General features: G+C 51.3%; 1 protein-coding gene across 3 annotated transcripts; it reads right to left on the reverse strand.

Moving 5' to 3' along the window:
- Positions 1–597: 597 nt before the first annotated feature.
- Positions 598–9340, reverse strand: NTMT1 (N-terminal Xaa-Pro-Lys N-methyltransferase 1). 3 transcript variants are annotated; one of them, XM_045563219.1, is made up of 5 exons: positions 9198–9340; positions 4644–4953; positions 2926–3141; positions 1855–2107; positions 598–988 (listed from the first exon to the last, which is right to left on the reverse strand). In XM_045563219.1, the coding sequence occupies exons 3-5, from the start codon at positions 3085–3087 to the stop codon at positions 732–734; spliced, it is 672 nt and encodes a 223-aa protein (XP_045419175.1). In that variant the 5' UTR covers positions 3088–3141; positions 4644–4953; positions 9198–9340; the 3' UTR covers positions 598–731. The 3 variants fall into 3 exon arrangements, with proteins under 3 accessions (XP_045419175.1, XP_045419174.1, XP_045419176.1); XM_045563218.1 differs by lacking the exon at positions 4644–4953; XM_045563220.1 differs by lacking the exons at positions 4644–4953; positions 9198–9340 and adding an exon at positions 9044–9153.
- Positions 9341–12764: the final 3424 nt, after the last annotated feature.

Genomic DNA, 12764 nt, shown 5'->3' on the forward strand with positions numbered 1-12764 from the left:
GGCAGCCAGTAAAGGAAGAAGAGGTGGTAGGCAGGAGCAGATGCAACATTTGGGGGCAGGTGTGACACTTGTCCCTGTAAAGAAGCACCACTCCAGACTGGCTGGGGCCTTCACAGTATGAGGGCTCACCCCTTTTATTTCTGACTGAAAATGCCCACCAAGAAGGAGCCCCAAGCCCAGTGAAGAGTAAGGCCACAGACCTCTCCCCTTGCTGCAGGCTGTTGTGACCATCACTAAGGCCACCAGGACCTCATCACTGAACAGGGCTTGGCACGTGAACACTCCCACAAGCAGCAATTGGACAGATGCCCAGGAGTCCCACCAGCCCAGCTCTGTTCCTCCCCCACCAAGTTAAGGCTCATTCCCTTCCTCTTACGGCAGCCAGGCCTGTGGCTGGAAGGAAGACTGGAGACCCAGGGAACCAGCTCCCGGTGTGATCACTAGGGAGCATCTGGAGCCCCCGGGGGTGTACCCCCAGCCCCTACCACCCGGTCCCCACCTCTCAGCACAGTGGGGCCAGGCTCTTGCCTCCCTGTGGACTCAGTGGTGCCCCTCCCCATGGGCCCCACCTTGCCTTTTTAAGAAGAGTCTGTATAGTTAGTGGACTGCAGACAGGTATATTTAGCGGTCTCTCAACATTCTGAACCATCAGCGTGGAGCCTGGATCTCACCCAACTGCCAGCAACCCCTACCTGGGCTGTGGTTCCTCAGTTTCTCCTGCCAGCCCAGGCTTATCTCAGGGCAAAGCTGTAGACATGGTAGATCTCATCCGGGAGGTTCTCCTGCCTCTCCTCGGCCAGGAGGCTGAGGCCCGCGCTGCGGATGATCCTGCGGACCACCTCAAGGTCCCGGCACACGCTGCTGTCCACGTCATCTAGGATCACACCCTCCTGGGCCATGTTGTCTTTGATGACGATGATGCCATTGGGGCGGAGGCCCCCCTTGCAGCGCCGCAGGAACTCGGACAGGTGCTCATCCGTTAGGTGGCCTGGGAAGGGTAGAGACGAGGTTACCAGGGGAAAGATGCAAACGTACACAGGCCAGGGGATGGGGTGCCTTTTCCAGCCACTGCTCACTGAGCCCTTTAATCTGTGCCCAGCATCTGGTGCACACACATGGCCTCCCTGGCTCCCAACAGTCCTGAAGGGTCTACCAAACTGGCTCACAAGTCACCTACCCAAAGGCACACTAAGTACGAAGCTGACCTTGCCCAATACCTACACACTATGCCACCTACCTCTCCTAGGCCTGGATCAGGGGAATGTATGTGGGCTAAGGTAGTAGCACTGCCCGAGCTCCTAAAGCAGGTTTCCTTCCACACATTAACCGTCCACACAGAGGCTTCTTAGGGCCAGACCCAGAACGTCCACAGCAGAGCTGTGCTGCCCGCCTTGGAGGTGGCGGCTAACTACTTAGTGCAGTGGCCTGCCACCAGGGCACAGCATTTTACCTGTGCTGTTACGCTAAGCAGACACAGGACGGGGTAGCAAAGCAGGGATTGCTCACTGCAAACAGCAAGGGCAGCCGTGGCTTACACTTTTCATTAAAAAAAAAAAAATCCTCATACAACTCTTTCACTTCTTTGAATGCGGTTAAGTTACTGGCCATTTAAAATGTTTCAACAGAAAACTGCCCCCAAATGGATGGTAGCAGGTATTCAGTTGAGACAAAACCTAGAAGGAGGAGATCCACCTTTCAGGCAGAGTCTCCCCCGGAGTCCTGGAAAGCACAGGGGGACTGGGGATCCCTGTGGGCCCGCCTGATGGAGGAGCATACAGCCCCGCTCCCAAGGCCGTGGGGAACCCAAGTGGCAGGAGATGTGGGGTGGGAGGGGAAGGGCAGCAGGACCCTCACCTATCACCCACTGGATCCAGATCACGTCGTAAGAGTCCGGCTCCGGGCTGAAGTCCTGGAGACCACAACAGAAGTAGTTCCTCACCCTCTTGCCTTCCTCCCCCAGGTAGGTCTTGGCTTTAACCAGAAAGTCCTCTGTCAGGTCAACCATATCCACCTCCCTGAACAGCGGCAAGAGCAGCCGCTTGGTGATCCTTCCAATGCCAGCGCCGCAGTCCAGGGCACAGGAAGTTCCTGTCTTGTTCGGGCCTTCCTAAAAGGCAGAGAAGGCACGTAACCTATCAAAAGGACCCCTTCCTCATGAGCCCTGGGAACAAGACTCAAATCAGGCCTCAGTACAAGCTGGTGGCCAGCACTGCCAGGGAGGTCGGTAGTGGGGGTGGTGAGCATGGGACATTCTTTTTCGGGGCCACACATTTCTAAAATGAAAGCCACTTCTATCTACTTCAAGGTGGTAACTTGAACAGGTGCATTAATCTCTCCTGAGACCCCAGGAAAACAATAGCACAGAGAAGAATTCCGACAGAAGAATGGAAGAGGGACCAATTGCTGAACAAGGCTGGGGAGATGGAAAGCAGATGGAGGGTGATGCCGGATAGAGGACAGCAAGCAGCAGCCGCCAGCGCTGGCCAAGGGAGAGACTAGAAAGGGGCAGGCCCGGGGACCCCAGCCAGAGGTACAGAGGTGGGTGGGGGATGGGAGAGGTGAGGCAGAACCAGCGGTGAATAACTAGGAGTCTGAGTCCAGCAGAACAGCCAAAGCCCAAACACCCATGGACGTGGCAGAAGAGGAAGGGTTTTGTCCCTGATGAAACCAAACAGTTTGAGAGAAGTCTGCCCAATTCTGGCACCTCCATTCTGCCATAACAGCCAGCTGCTGTCTGGTAACCTTGAAGCTAAGTCCACAGTCCAGAAGTCACCCCACCACCCCAGCTCAAGGCCCTGGGGAAGGTACCAACAGATAACCAAAGACCCTGCAGCAGTGTTACATGTAAAAGGTGGCACCTCACACAGACCCGGCAGTGCCACCAGAGCCACAGCTTCTCCTGGAGAGCACACCAGGCCTGCCTACCCTCAAAAACCTCTGCAGGAACTTCCGGGAGCTGTTGATGTCGATGCTGGAGATGTGGCCATACCCCCCAAGCATGCCGTCCACGGTGGGTGGGATCTGTTTCCAGTATGTCTTGGCCTTCGAATAGAATTGTTTCTCATCTTCTATCACCTCACTCGTCATGCTGTCACCAACCAAGGCTCTGTTCAAGCACCACGATCAGCAATGGCACCTCTCCTGTGTAAGGAAAAGAGGAGTGAGTCAGCCCAGCCAGGGACCTGGCAGGAAGGCACCGCAGGCAGATGGCCAGTCTCACACAAGGCTTCAAAAGTCAAACAGTCCTGCCCGACCCAGAGGAATGTCCAGTATCCCCAAATCTGCTTCCCCCATTGGGATGACAGCATCCGCTGTCTTCTGTGCTCAAAGCATGAGCCCCAGCATCCATCCTGGCTTTGAGTTCTTGATGTGCTCTACATGACACCTGACTCTGGCTTCTTTCTGGCCCAGGGACAGAGAACCCCAATCTACACTGAAGAGAAAGGATCACAGAGCAGGGTGTGACAGCAGACCCTGGGAGGGCCTGCGGAGTTCCCACAACCCCTCCCTCCCACTCAGCACAGAAACAACTCACTGTGGGGTCCAGTCCTTCCTTAATGGGAAGCAGGGACTCTGCCAGGCATCGTGCTGTGAACTGGGGGCACAGCCAGGCAGAAAACTACACAGACACACACGACCACAACCGTGTCGAGGGCTGCAGAGTGTGAGATGCTAGAAAGGCACCCGCTTGAGGGAGCTGACTTGGTGGGGGGTTAAGGAAGGCATCCCCAAAGAAATGACACAGAAGCTGGAACTGACAGCGAGAATACTGCTCCTGGAAAAAAAGGATGTGCAGAGCCCTTGCGACTGGAAACTCAAGGTCTTACAGGTCAATTTCAAGAGCATGAACTTGAACCACCCTAAGGCTAAGCTGGGAGTGGCATGAGAAGATCTATGCTTCTGAAGACTGCTGGCAGCTGTGTAGACCACCGGGGCCACGGGCGAAAGCAGACACTGACAAGGAGACGGCTGCCAGGATGGACAGAGAGGAAACGACAAGCATGATGGGCCCAGGAGCAGAGCTAGGGCCCGCCATGCCCTTCAGGAGAGGGATAGACGGCTTGGTGGTTCCACATTCCACACAGAGCCAGCCTGGCCACATCGTGTCAGGGAGGGACAGAGGATCACATCCCTTCCCTGAGGAACTGGCACTTATCAACCAATGCTTACTGTCCTAGCTGTTGTGAGGCTTGCCAAGATAAAGCCCTGACCCCAGAAAGCTCACAATCCAGCACGAAACAGGAAAGAAAATGGCACCAACTAAAATACACAGCAGAAAAATGAGGACTGCGAGTCATAAAGTGGTAGGAAAACTCAAAGGGTAGAGGAATCTATTTTAAAAAGCAGATGGGGCAGCAGCCCCAAGACGGCAGCCCCTGGCTGGACCTTGAAGGACAAAGAATGCCCTGCATGGGACAAGGAATGCTGGATTGGGTGGGGGGGGGGGTACCGGCAGAGGTAGAGATGGTGTGACAGTGTGCCATCAGAGGATGAAAAGGAGACAGAGGAAGAGGACACTGTGGAAGACGAGCCTGGATTATGGCGGGCCCCGAGTGCAAGGCGCCACGGGTCTAGTCTGTCCATAATGGCAAACTGGTCCACTGAGAATTTCTGAAGGGCCAATGGGCGTGCTGGGTCCTAACCTGAGGGAGGCAGGGTGGGAATGGCAGCAGCCAACTAGCGGACATAGGACAAGTAGCAGCAGCAGTGGGAATGACAATGATAGCAGCTGCTACACGTGAGTTGGAAACACTGTAAATCGAGAATGCGTGGCTGACTGGGAGCTGCGGCTCGTTGCTGCCGTCCGGCATCAGGAGAGACACGGTCTGGACGTCCGCACGCTGCTCCCGCGCACTGTGGAGCTGAACCACTGGAAGCCCAGGACTGCACTTCATTGGGCTGTAGTAAGTCACTGATCCCCACGAGGACCTCCGGTATAGTCCTTAAAAACAACTAAAAATTTAAAAACCCTAAGACCAAAGAATGCTTTAAGGCTGTGGTCCCCAACTCCCAGGCTGCAGCCCTTTAGGAAACCGGCCACATATCACCTCCTGAGCGCCGCACACCTCCCCACACGACACCCCACTCCCCGACCCTTGGTCCGTGGAAAAACTGTCTTCCATGAAACTGGTCCCTGGTGCCAAAAGGTTGGGGACTGCTGCTTTGAGAGCTTTAAGAGTAGTCAGAGAGAAAATAGAACAGTGCCCCTGAGGAGCAGCATAAGGCCATGGAAATGTGACCGACAGACTACAAAGAGAGAAGGAAAGGAATAAAACATGAGAAAATCTGAAGAATTTTCATTGGTCACATTTGTTAGCCCCCAGCACACAACTGTACTCCAAACTTGTCCTGAGAAGGAACCTCCCAAAAACAGCAGGCCCAGCCCAGCAGCTCAAGATTGCTAACTAATGCAATCTTGAGCTGCTTGCAATTCTGCTTCTGTCACTGGTCAGCCTTTTCCAGATACCCTGCCAGCCAGTGGGGCATGAGGAAGGGCCCGCCGTGGCTGCCGAGAGCAGATGGGACGGGCCTCTCCTCTCCACCCGCAGACCTGGCTCCTCCAGCACCTTCGGGCATTCTTCACAGACTCGGTCACGCACTGGCCTTCTGAGGGACCAGAAGAGAGCTGATGACATCCACGTGCCCAACAGAGTCTGGTGCTCCTCAGATCTGTGATCGTCACCATATCCACCCTTAACAGAATCCTTTTACTATGCCCAGAGAGAAGCCTGCTGAGATCCCGCTTCAGACTCTTGAGGCAACTCCCAGACTGATCCCCTCACTTCACTGTTTGGGCACAAGGGTTTGGGGCCAGGAAAATGACAAGCTGCAATCACTGCACCAATGGAGGAGTCCTTTAGGGTAACAGGCCTGGGGAGGAACTTCATTCTAAATACTGCAGGCTCACCACAATGCCCCACACCAGTGTCCTAGCACTTGGAACTGCACCCCTGGAAAGAGAAGGTGGCACACTGCTTACAAGAATGAACGCTCGCTCCAACCAGACCTGCCAATCCCTAAGACTGCCAGCTGTGCCAGGGTGGGCCTTGAGCGCTGACAGGAAAGGGACCACGAGCCTGAATGTTGCCATGTAGCTGGGTCTAGGGGCTACTTATGTCATGGGGTCAAGAAGGTTAAGGAACCAGGCCAAGTGGGCTGCCTGCCCCCTGCCCACAGGCACCATAGCTACCATGTCACAGCTCCTCTATTCATCACATAGAGGATAGCATCAAAACACCAGCAGAACTCCCAGTAGAGCTCAACCCTCCCTCTCTCTTACCGCCCATTAGTCTTGGCAAACTGAAGGTTTTGTATTCAAATCTATCTCCCCACAGGACTGGGAGCTCCCTAGAGAGCAATGGCAACATCCAAGATTTATCACTGTATTTCTCTTGCATCCCACGTAGCACATGTGTTCAACAAAAAGTTCACTTCTAACCAAATGAATAGAATAAATCTGGAGCCCAACACTTACCGGGCTTTACTCTTCTCTGCCTGTCTGTCTGCCTCCCCTCCCAAGATGCAACCTTCACAGGGGCCAGGGACATTACTTTGTACACTGTTAGCCCACCACCTGATACAAGGTGGGCATTTACTAATTGGCTGTCGAATGAAAGAAAGAATGGGCTTTGTGTAGCTATAGCCATTTTCCACTTTTAAGAAAATCCTACAAAGTCCAACCATTCAAAACTGATAACACTGAAGGCTGTTACCGACAATATAATTTTTTGCTTTACCAAAAGCCTTACAACATGATTCCTTTAAATGTCAAGGTCTCCTGAATAATCCAATTTACAAGAATTCCACTTACACGCAGATTCTAGGAACAAGCCAGGGGAGGCACAGCTAGGTCAGGAAACAGCAAGTATAGCTGACATTTGCTCTAACAGCTGATTCATTAATAAACGTGATTCCTGGGGTCCTGTCTATGCTTTGCCTCTGGGTGTCCAGATTGGAGTGGGGCAGGAGGTTGCCAGGAGTCAGAAGGAACAGCAAGGTCAGTCAGCCACACAGCAGGAAGTGCTCCTCCATTCCGCTCCAGAGCACAGTGAGGAGCTACCTGGCTGCAGGGCCTGGGAAGGGGCCAGGGGCACAGCCTGGCCTTGTGTGCACACTAGGCTGGCTCAGAGACGAAACACTCTGCTCATAGGAAATGTCTGCTCAGCCAGTAGAATATGATCCTGCATCCTTCACAGTCACCTGGCCTCTTCCACCTCCCCCTCCAAGCCGTTTAGGGCAACACCCAGGCAGCTGCCCCAGCCACTGTTTCCCTTCCCCAGGATCCACAATACAGAATGGTGCTTGAACTCACTGGCTGACATTTGCACATGTCATCCTCCTCATCTCAGTCTCTAAGAAAAAACCTAAAAGCAACAGGAGGCAAAAGCCTGCCTAACGTTACCTCCTCCCTCTTGCAGCCCACCTATTCTCCCCGGATCCGTGTGCACAGCAGCTGAACATATGAGAATGGCAGAGTGCTCTATGAAAAAGAAGTGGAGGGAAATAGGGAGATAGACCAAAAAAAATGTAAGGAAAAATTTAAAAACTAACAGACTCTGGCCAGGCGCCATGGCTCATGCCTCTAATCCTAGCACTCTAGGAGGCCGAGGCTTGAGGACACGTTGAGGTCAGAAGTTCGAGACCAGCCTGAGCAAGAGCGAGACCCCATCTCTACTAAACATAGAAAGAAATTAGCTAGACAACTAAAAATATATAGAAAAAATTAGCCGGGCATGGTGGCACATGCCTGTAGTCCCAGCTATTCGGGAGGCTGAGGCAACAGGATGGCTTGAGCCCAGGTGTTTGAGGTTGCTGTGAGCTAGGCTGATGCCACGGCACTCTAGCCCGGGCAACAGAGATGCTGTCTCAAAAAAAATAAAAAAATAAGACTCTCATGGAGTCAGATGCATCAGGTGTGAATCTCAGCTCTGCTCAACAGCCATGTAGGCTCAGATAAGTCACTTAACCTCAGCATTCTCAGTTTATCTACACAAGGAACAGTAACACTGGCTGTATGTAAGCGCTGTGATGATTAAATGTGCATACGAAAAGCTTACAGTGCCCAACACAGTGCCAAGCAGATTGTCCCTTGAGCTTTAGAAACCTCTGTCAAAGGAGATTCTTGTCAACTTTGCTGATTGTGAAGATCAAGTGAGAAAAATGCATTGAAATGCCATATGAACTGCAGAGTGTCAGACACATCCAAGGGATAGTTAACTGGTATCCAGTAGACTCAAACAGCCCTGCAAATTGGCAGGGCTGGGAGTGAGCTTCCCCTCCATGTAAGCACTGAACCACTGCAGAGATTTCTGAAATGCTCTCCTCATTATCCTACAGCTCTGACCTCCACCAAAATGTTCCACCTGTATCTCCAACCCTCCCGTAGTCCCCAGTCTACAGACAGAAAAAAGAACACACCAAAGGAAGTATATGAAAACACACACAGGAAACCAGGAACAGAAGTCAAGGAATCCAGGCTCCTTGTCCCTCCCAGGGGCCCATCCCACCTCCCTGGGCAATCATTCTACACATCATAACCATCTGGTACACTGTCCCACCCCACCTTCAGGGCCTCTGATGCCACCTGTTTCAACTTCTTCTTGTACAGATAAACAACCAAGCTCCAGAGAGAGAAAAGACCACACAGTTGGTGGGCAGCAAAGCCTGGGCTTTTCGATATGGCAGCCACCCTGCAAACAGGCTGACCTTGGCCCCAAGAGCTCCTGACCTGCACCTGTGTGGGGCCAGAGCTGGGGCGAGGCCCACAGGTGAACACGATACCGACGGCTATGCCACGGACACTTAACTGTGCCAGGCTCTCAGCTGTGCCTTCTACTGATTCCTCACACCTACCCTCGGAGTGGGTGCTCTCCTTATTCCCGTTTCTCAGGAGGGAAACTGAGGCTCAGGGAGAGAAAGGGACTTGCTGTGGCCTGGAAACCGGCTGGGGGAGTGCCGCACTCACGCTTTGGGTGCCCTGGCTTTCCTCCTCTACCTCAACCCGTAGACCCCCGATGTCCCTACCCAGGTCCAGCCCAGTTACCTCCTGGGGACGCGCACTTGGGGCCCGGGCCGGCACGCGCTCACGCGCCTGGGTCACGTGACGAGTCGGGGCCTCCGGGCGCCGAGGCAGTTGGGGGTCGCGGCCTCCCCTCTCCTGGGGCTGCCTCCCCTCCGCGCCGCCTCGCGTCACTCACCCGGGGCAGGGGCTCCCAGGAGCCAGGAGAAGAGGAAGGGAGAGTGCCAGCGGCGGCGGCGGCGACCCCACACGCCCTCGGCAACTACGCCAAACCGGGACCACACGCCACAGCTCGCGGCGCGCGCTGCCTTTGTCCGCGCACGTCACTTCCGGGCGCCCGGGGGCCGGGCCATGGCTGGCTCCGCCCCTCCACCTGCTCGCCCCGCCCCACGAGCGCGGGACCCAATTTGACTTTTGCGTCTCCGGAAGGGGTCTCCCCGACTGAAAGAGCCGCCGGGGTACCCTCGCCCGGCCGCCAGCATGTGCACCAGTTCATTCGGAGGCTGCAAGGCTGGACTTCTAGAAACGAGTTGAGCGAGCTTTCCACTGGGTAAAACGGGAAAAAAGCCATTTGTCCTCAAACCCACCCATCTGCATTAGCATCTAAAAATAACATACCGACCGACCCCAAAAAATAAAGAAAAGAAAAAGAAAAAGAAATACCCTTGGCAAGGCCAGGGGATTGCCACGCCAAATAGGCAGAACAAGTCCATAAAGTTTCCATTCCAAAAAGGTCCTTCCCCGGGCTCCTCACATACATGGAAAGTCTGGAGCGGGCTCTGGGGCGGCTGTGGTGGAAACGCAAGCTTGCAGGTAGATAGACCCTGTCAACCTCTCTGAGCTTCATCCTCCTCTTCTGCCAGGCTGATGTAATAATTACTCAGCTTCCGGCGCTCTGAGGGTTAAATCTGTGGACTATTGCACGTCAAGCCTTAAGCCCAGTGCTTGCAGTGAGTTATCAGGAAATGGAAGTTGTTATAATGAAAATATTAGTCTTAAGTAGGTTCATTTTTCCTAAATTAACATCCTGGTATTAGATTTACAATGCCTTCCTCTGGGTGATGCACACAGGAGGTGCTTAAAATGTGTTTGCTGTAATATAGTGAAAGCTATAGGGGAAGGGGACCCTGAAAAGCCCCCTTTGCAGTTGAGTCCCCAAAATCTGTTTATGTACATACTATTTGGCATTCCCTCTAGACTATTCTAGGTCATACTTGCTTCACCTGGTCTGGACTCCTCTCTCAAGCTTCCTTTTCCATGTCTGTAAGGAAAGGGGATAGATCCTGGGCAATTCAGACACCCACCTGTGCTGGGGGTGTCTACAATTCTCTTTTGGGGGACAGCTCTGATCCAAGCTCTCACATGCCTAAAAGTCCACCCCTACCTTATTTCCTGTCAATGAAAGAGAAAGTCCATTCCCCTACACCCAGGCTCCAAGGCCTTTCCAGGGTCTGGACAGCCCCCTGACCTCAGCGCTTCTCACATCTCAGAATGCCGAAGCCTAGCACACACTATTAGGTTATTAAGTATGAAATATCCAATTTCCTTAAGTACTAAGTTTGACAGTTGATATCTCTGACATTTCACTTTGACATTTCTCATTTTATTTTTATTGTGAAGGTACATCTTCAAACGCACGTTTTGGCTTGTGATTATCTTTCAAATTTTTTTTAGAGCAATTTTTGTGAAACCATGGATAAGTCAAAAATTCATGTTATTTTTGAATATGAATTCCTTCGTGGAACAAATGCAGCTCAGACAGCTCAAAATATCAATGAAGTGTTTGGGAATGATGTGGCTAATGGACACATAGTACCTCAATGGTTTGACAAGTTCCATTCTGGTGATCTTAATCTTGAAAATGAGCCATGTGGTGACCTGAGACCAAGGTGGACAATGAAGAGCTGAAAGCTGTAGTGGAAGCGTGAATTAGCAGCAAGGTTTGACATTACTATTCCAACAATATTAGCCATGGGAAACAAATCAGCAAGGTAAAGAAGCTGGATAGATGAGTTCTGCATGAATTAACACATTGACTGCCACACTAGAAATTTTTTTCCTTGGGGCCACAGTGTTTTATTACGAAAATAGAATAAAAACTTCAAAAACAAAATGATCCTTCCTAAATTAATGAAAAATTTGTTATTTCTTTATTGTTTTCTGTGTGTGAGTTATATGCAACTTGAAAAATAGTTCTCCTGGATCCCAAGATGAAGAGACGTGTGAGTTACATATGCTTCTCAAGGCCCTGGGCTCAAATACAGCTCACATGGCAGTTTATGCGTTAAACGAGTATCAGAAGAGAAATTGTCTCAAAGCTTGCCTTTCATTGCTGTCACAACATAAAAGCGAACGATTTCTACACCATATTGTTACATGTGGATTTTCAAAAGTGGATTCCTTTTGAAAATGGCAAGTGTTTGGCACAATGTTTGGATACAGATGAAGTGCTGAAACACAGTCCAAAACCAAATATTCATCAAAAAAAGCTAATGGTGTCTGTTTGTTGGTCCAACACTAATATTATCCACTACAGCTTCATGAAACTCAGTCAGTCGATTACAGCAGATGTCTACTGCAACCAGTTGGACAAAATGATGAGGATGCTTGTGATGAAGCAGCCAAGATTGGTCAATAGAGACAGGCCAATGCTCTTGAAAGACAATGCTCTACCACATGTCTTACAAACAATGCTGCTCAAACTACAGAAGCTGGACTTGGAAACTCTGTCACCCACTGTACCAGACCTTGCACCAACTGACTACCACTTCTTCCAGGCTTTGAACCACTTCTTGCAAGGAAAACTATTCAATACTGAACAAGCTGTGGAAAACGCCTTTCACGATTTCATCACCACTGGCTCTCCAGGCTTCTTTGCTGCTGGCATAAACAAGCTACCATTAAAATGGAAAAACTGTGTCAATAGTTTAGGTGCACACTTTGATTAATTGTACTGCTTCTTGTTTGAGATATAATAAACTACACTTTTGATTCAAAATCAGACATTTCATATTTTATGACCTAATACTTGCTCAATAAATGTTTGCAGTGTGCAAGGGCCAGAGAACTCCTTAGAAACCATCTGGTGTTCCTCAACCATTTTTTTAAAACTCACATACCCTTTAAATAAATACAAAAACTTTCACCTCCCCTACTCAGTTTTCTAACTCCCCAAGGAAGTATGCCCCTCCATCCCTGGTTGAGGAGCATTTACAGAAAATGGAATACGTATTTGGCGATACCTCCTCCAGTGGTACACTGTGTAATATGAATTACAAAGTCATTTTTTCATTTTCAATTTATAAGATTATATCATGCCAGTGAAATACTCATCTAAACTATCTTTGTTCTCCAGCTGAGTTTCACAATACTATGAGCTTCCTCCTGGCCCCCTCCCAGCCAAGAGTCACAGATCAGGGCCATCAGTCCATTTTGCCATAGAGGCCTGAGAAGGAAGGCACTTGTTCAGCATCACACAGCAAAGAGAAGCAGACCATGGACTTGAAATTGGATCTCTTAGTTTCCAATATTTTTACTGCCCAGTTTGGGGGCAGAAATTCGACTTCCCAGAGTCACAGAACCAATCATGACCCACTTGAGCCTCCTGGATCTGGAAGAGGTGGACCATTCTGGGCCCTCCCTCCCTGGCTTAGGCCTGGCTGCCCTGGTCAGGTGTCCCAGTGCCCCTGGTGGCTGCAGCCATGCCATCCAGGGCACAAGAGCCCCGCCCCTGTCCCCCAGGCCT

The sequence above is a fragment of the Lemur catta genome, chromosome 10, assembly GCF_020740605.2.
Source record: "Lemur catta isolate mLemCat1 chromosome 10, mLemCat1.pri, whole genome shotgun sequence".
Taxonomy (NCBI): Eukaryota; Metazoa; Chordata; class Mammalia; order Primates; family Lemuridae; genus Lemur; species Lemur catta.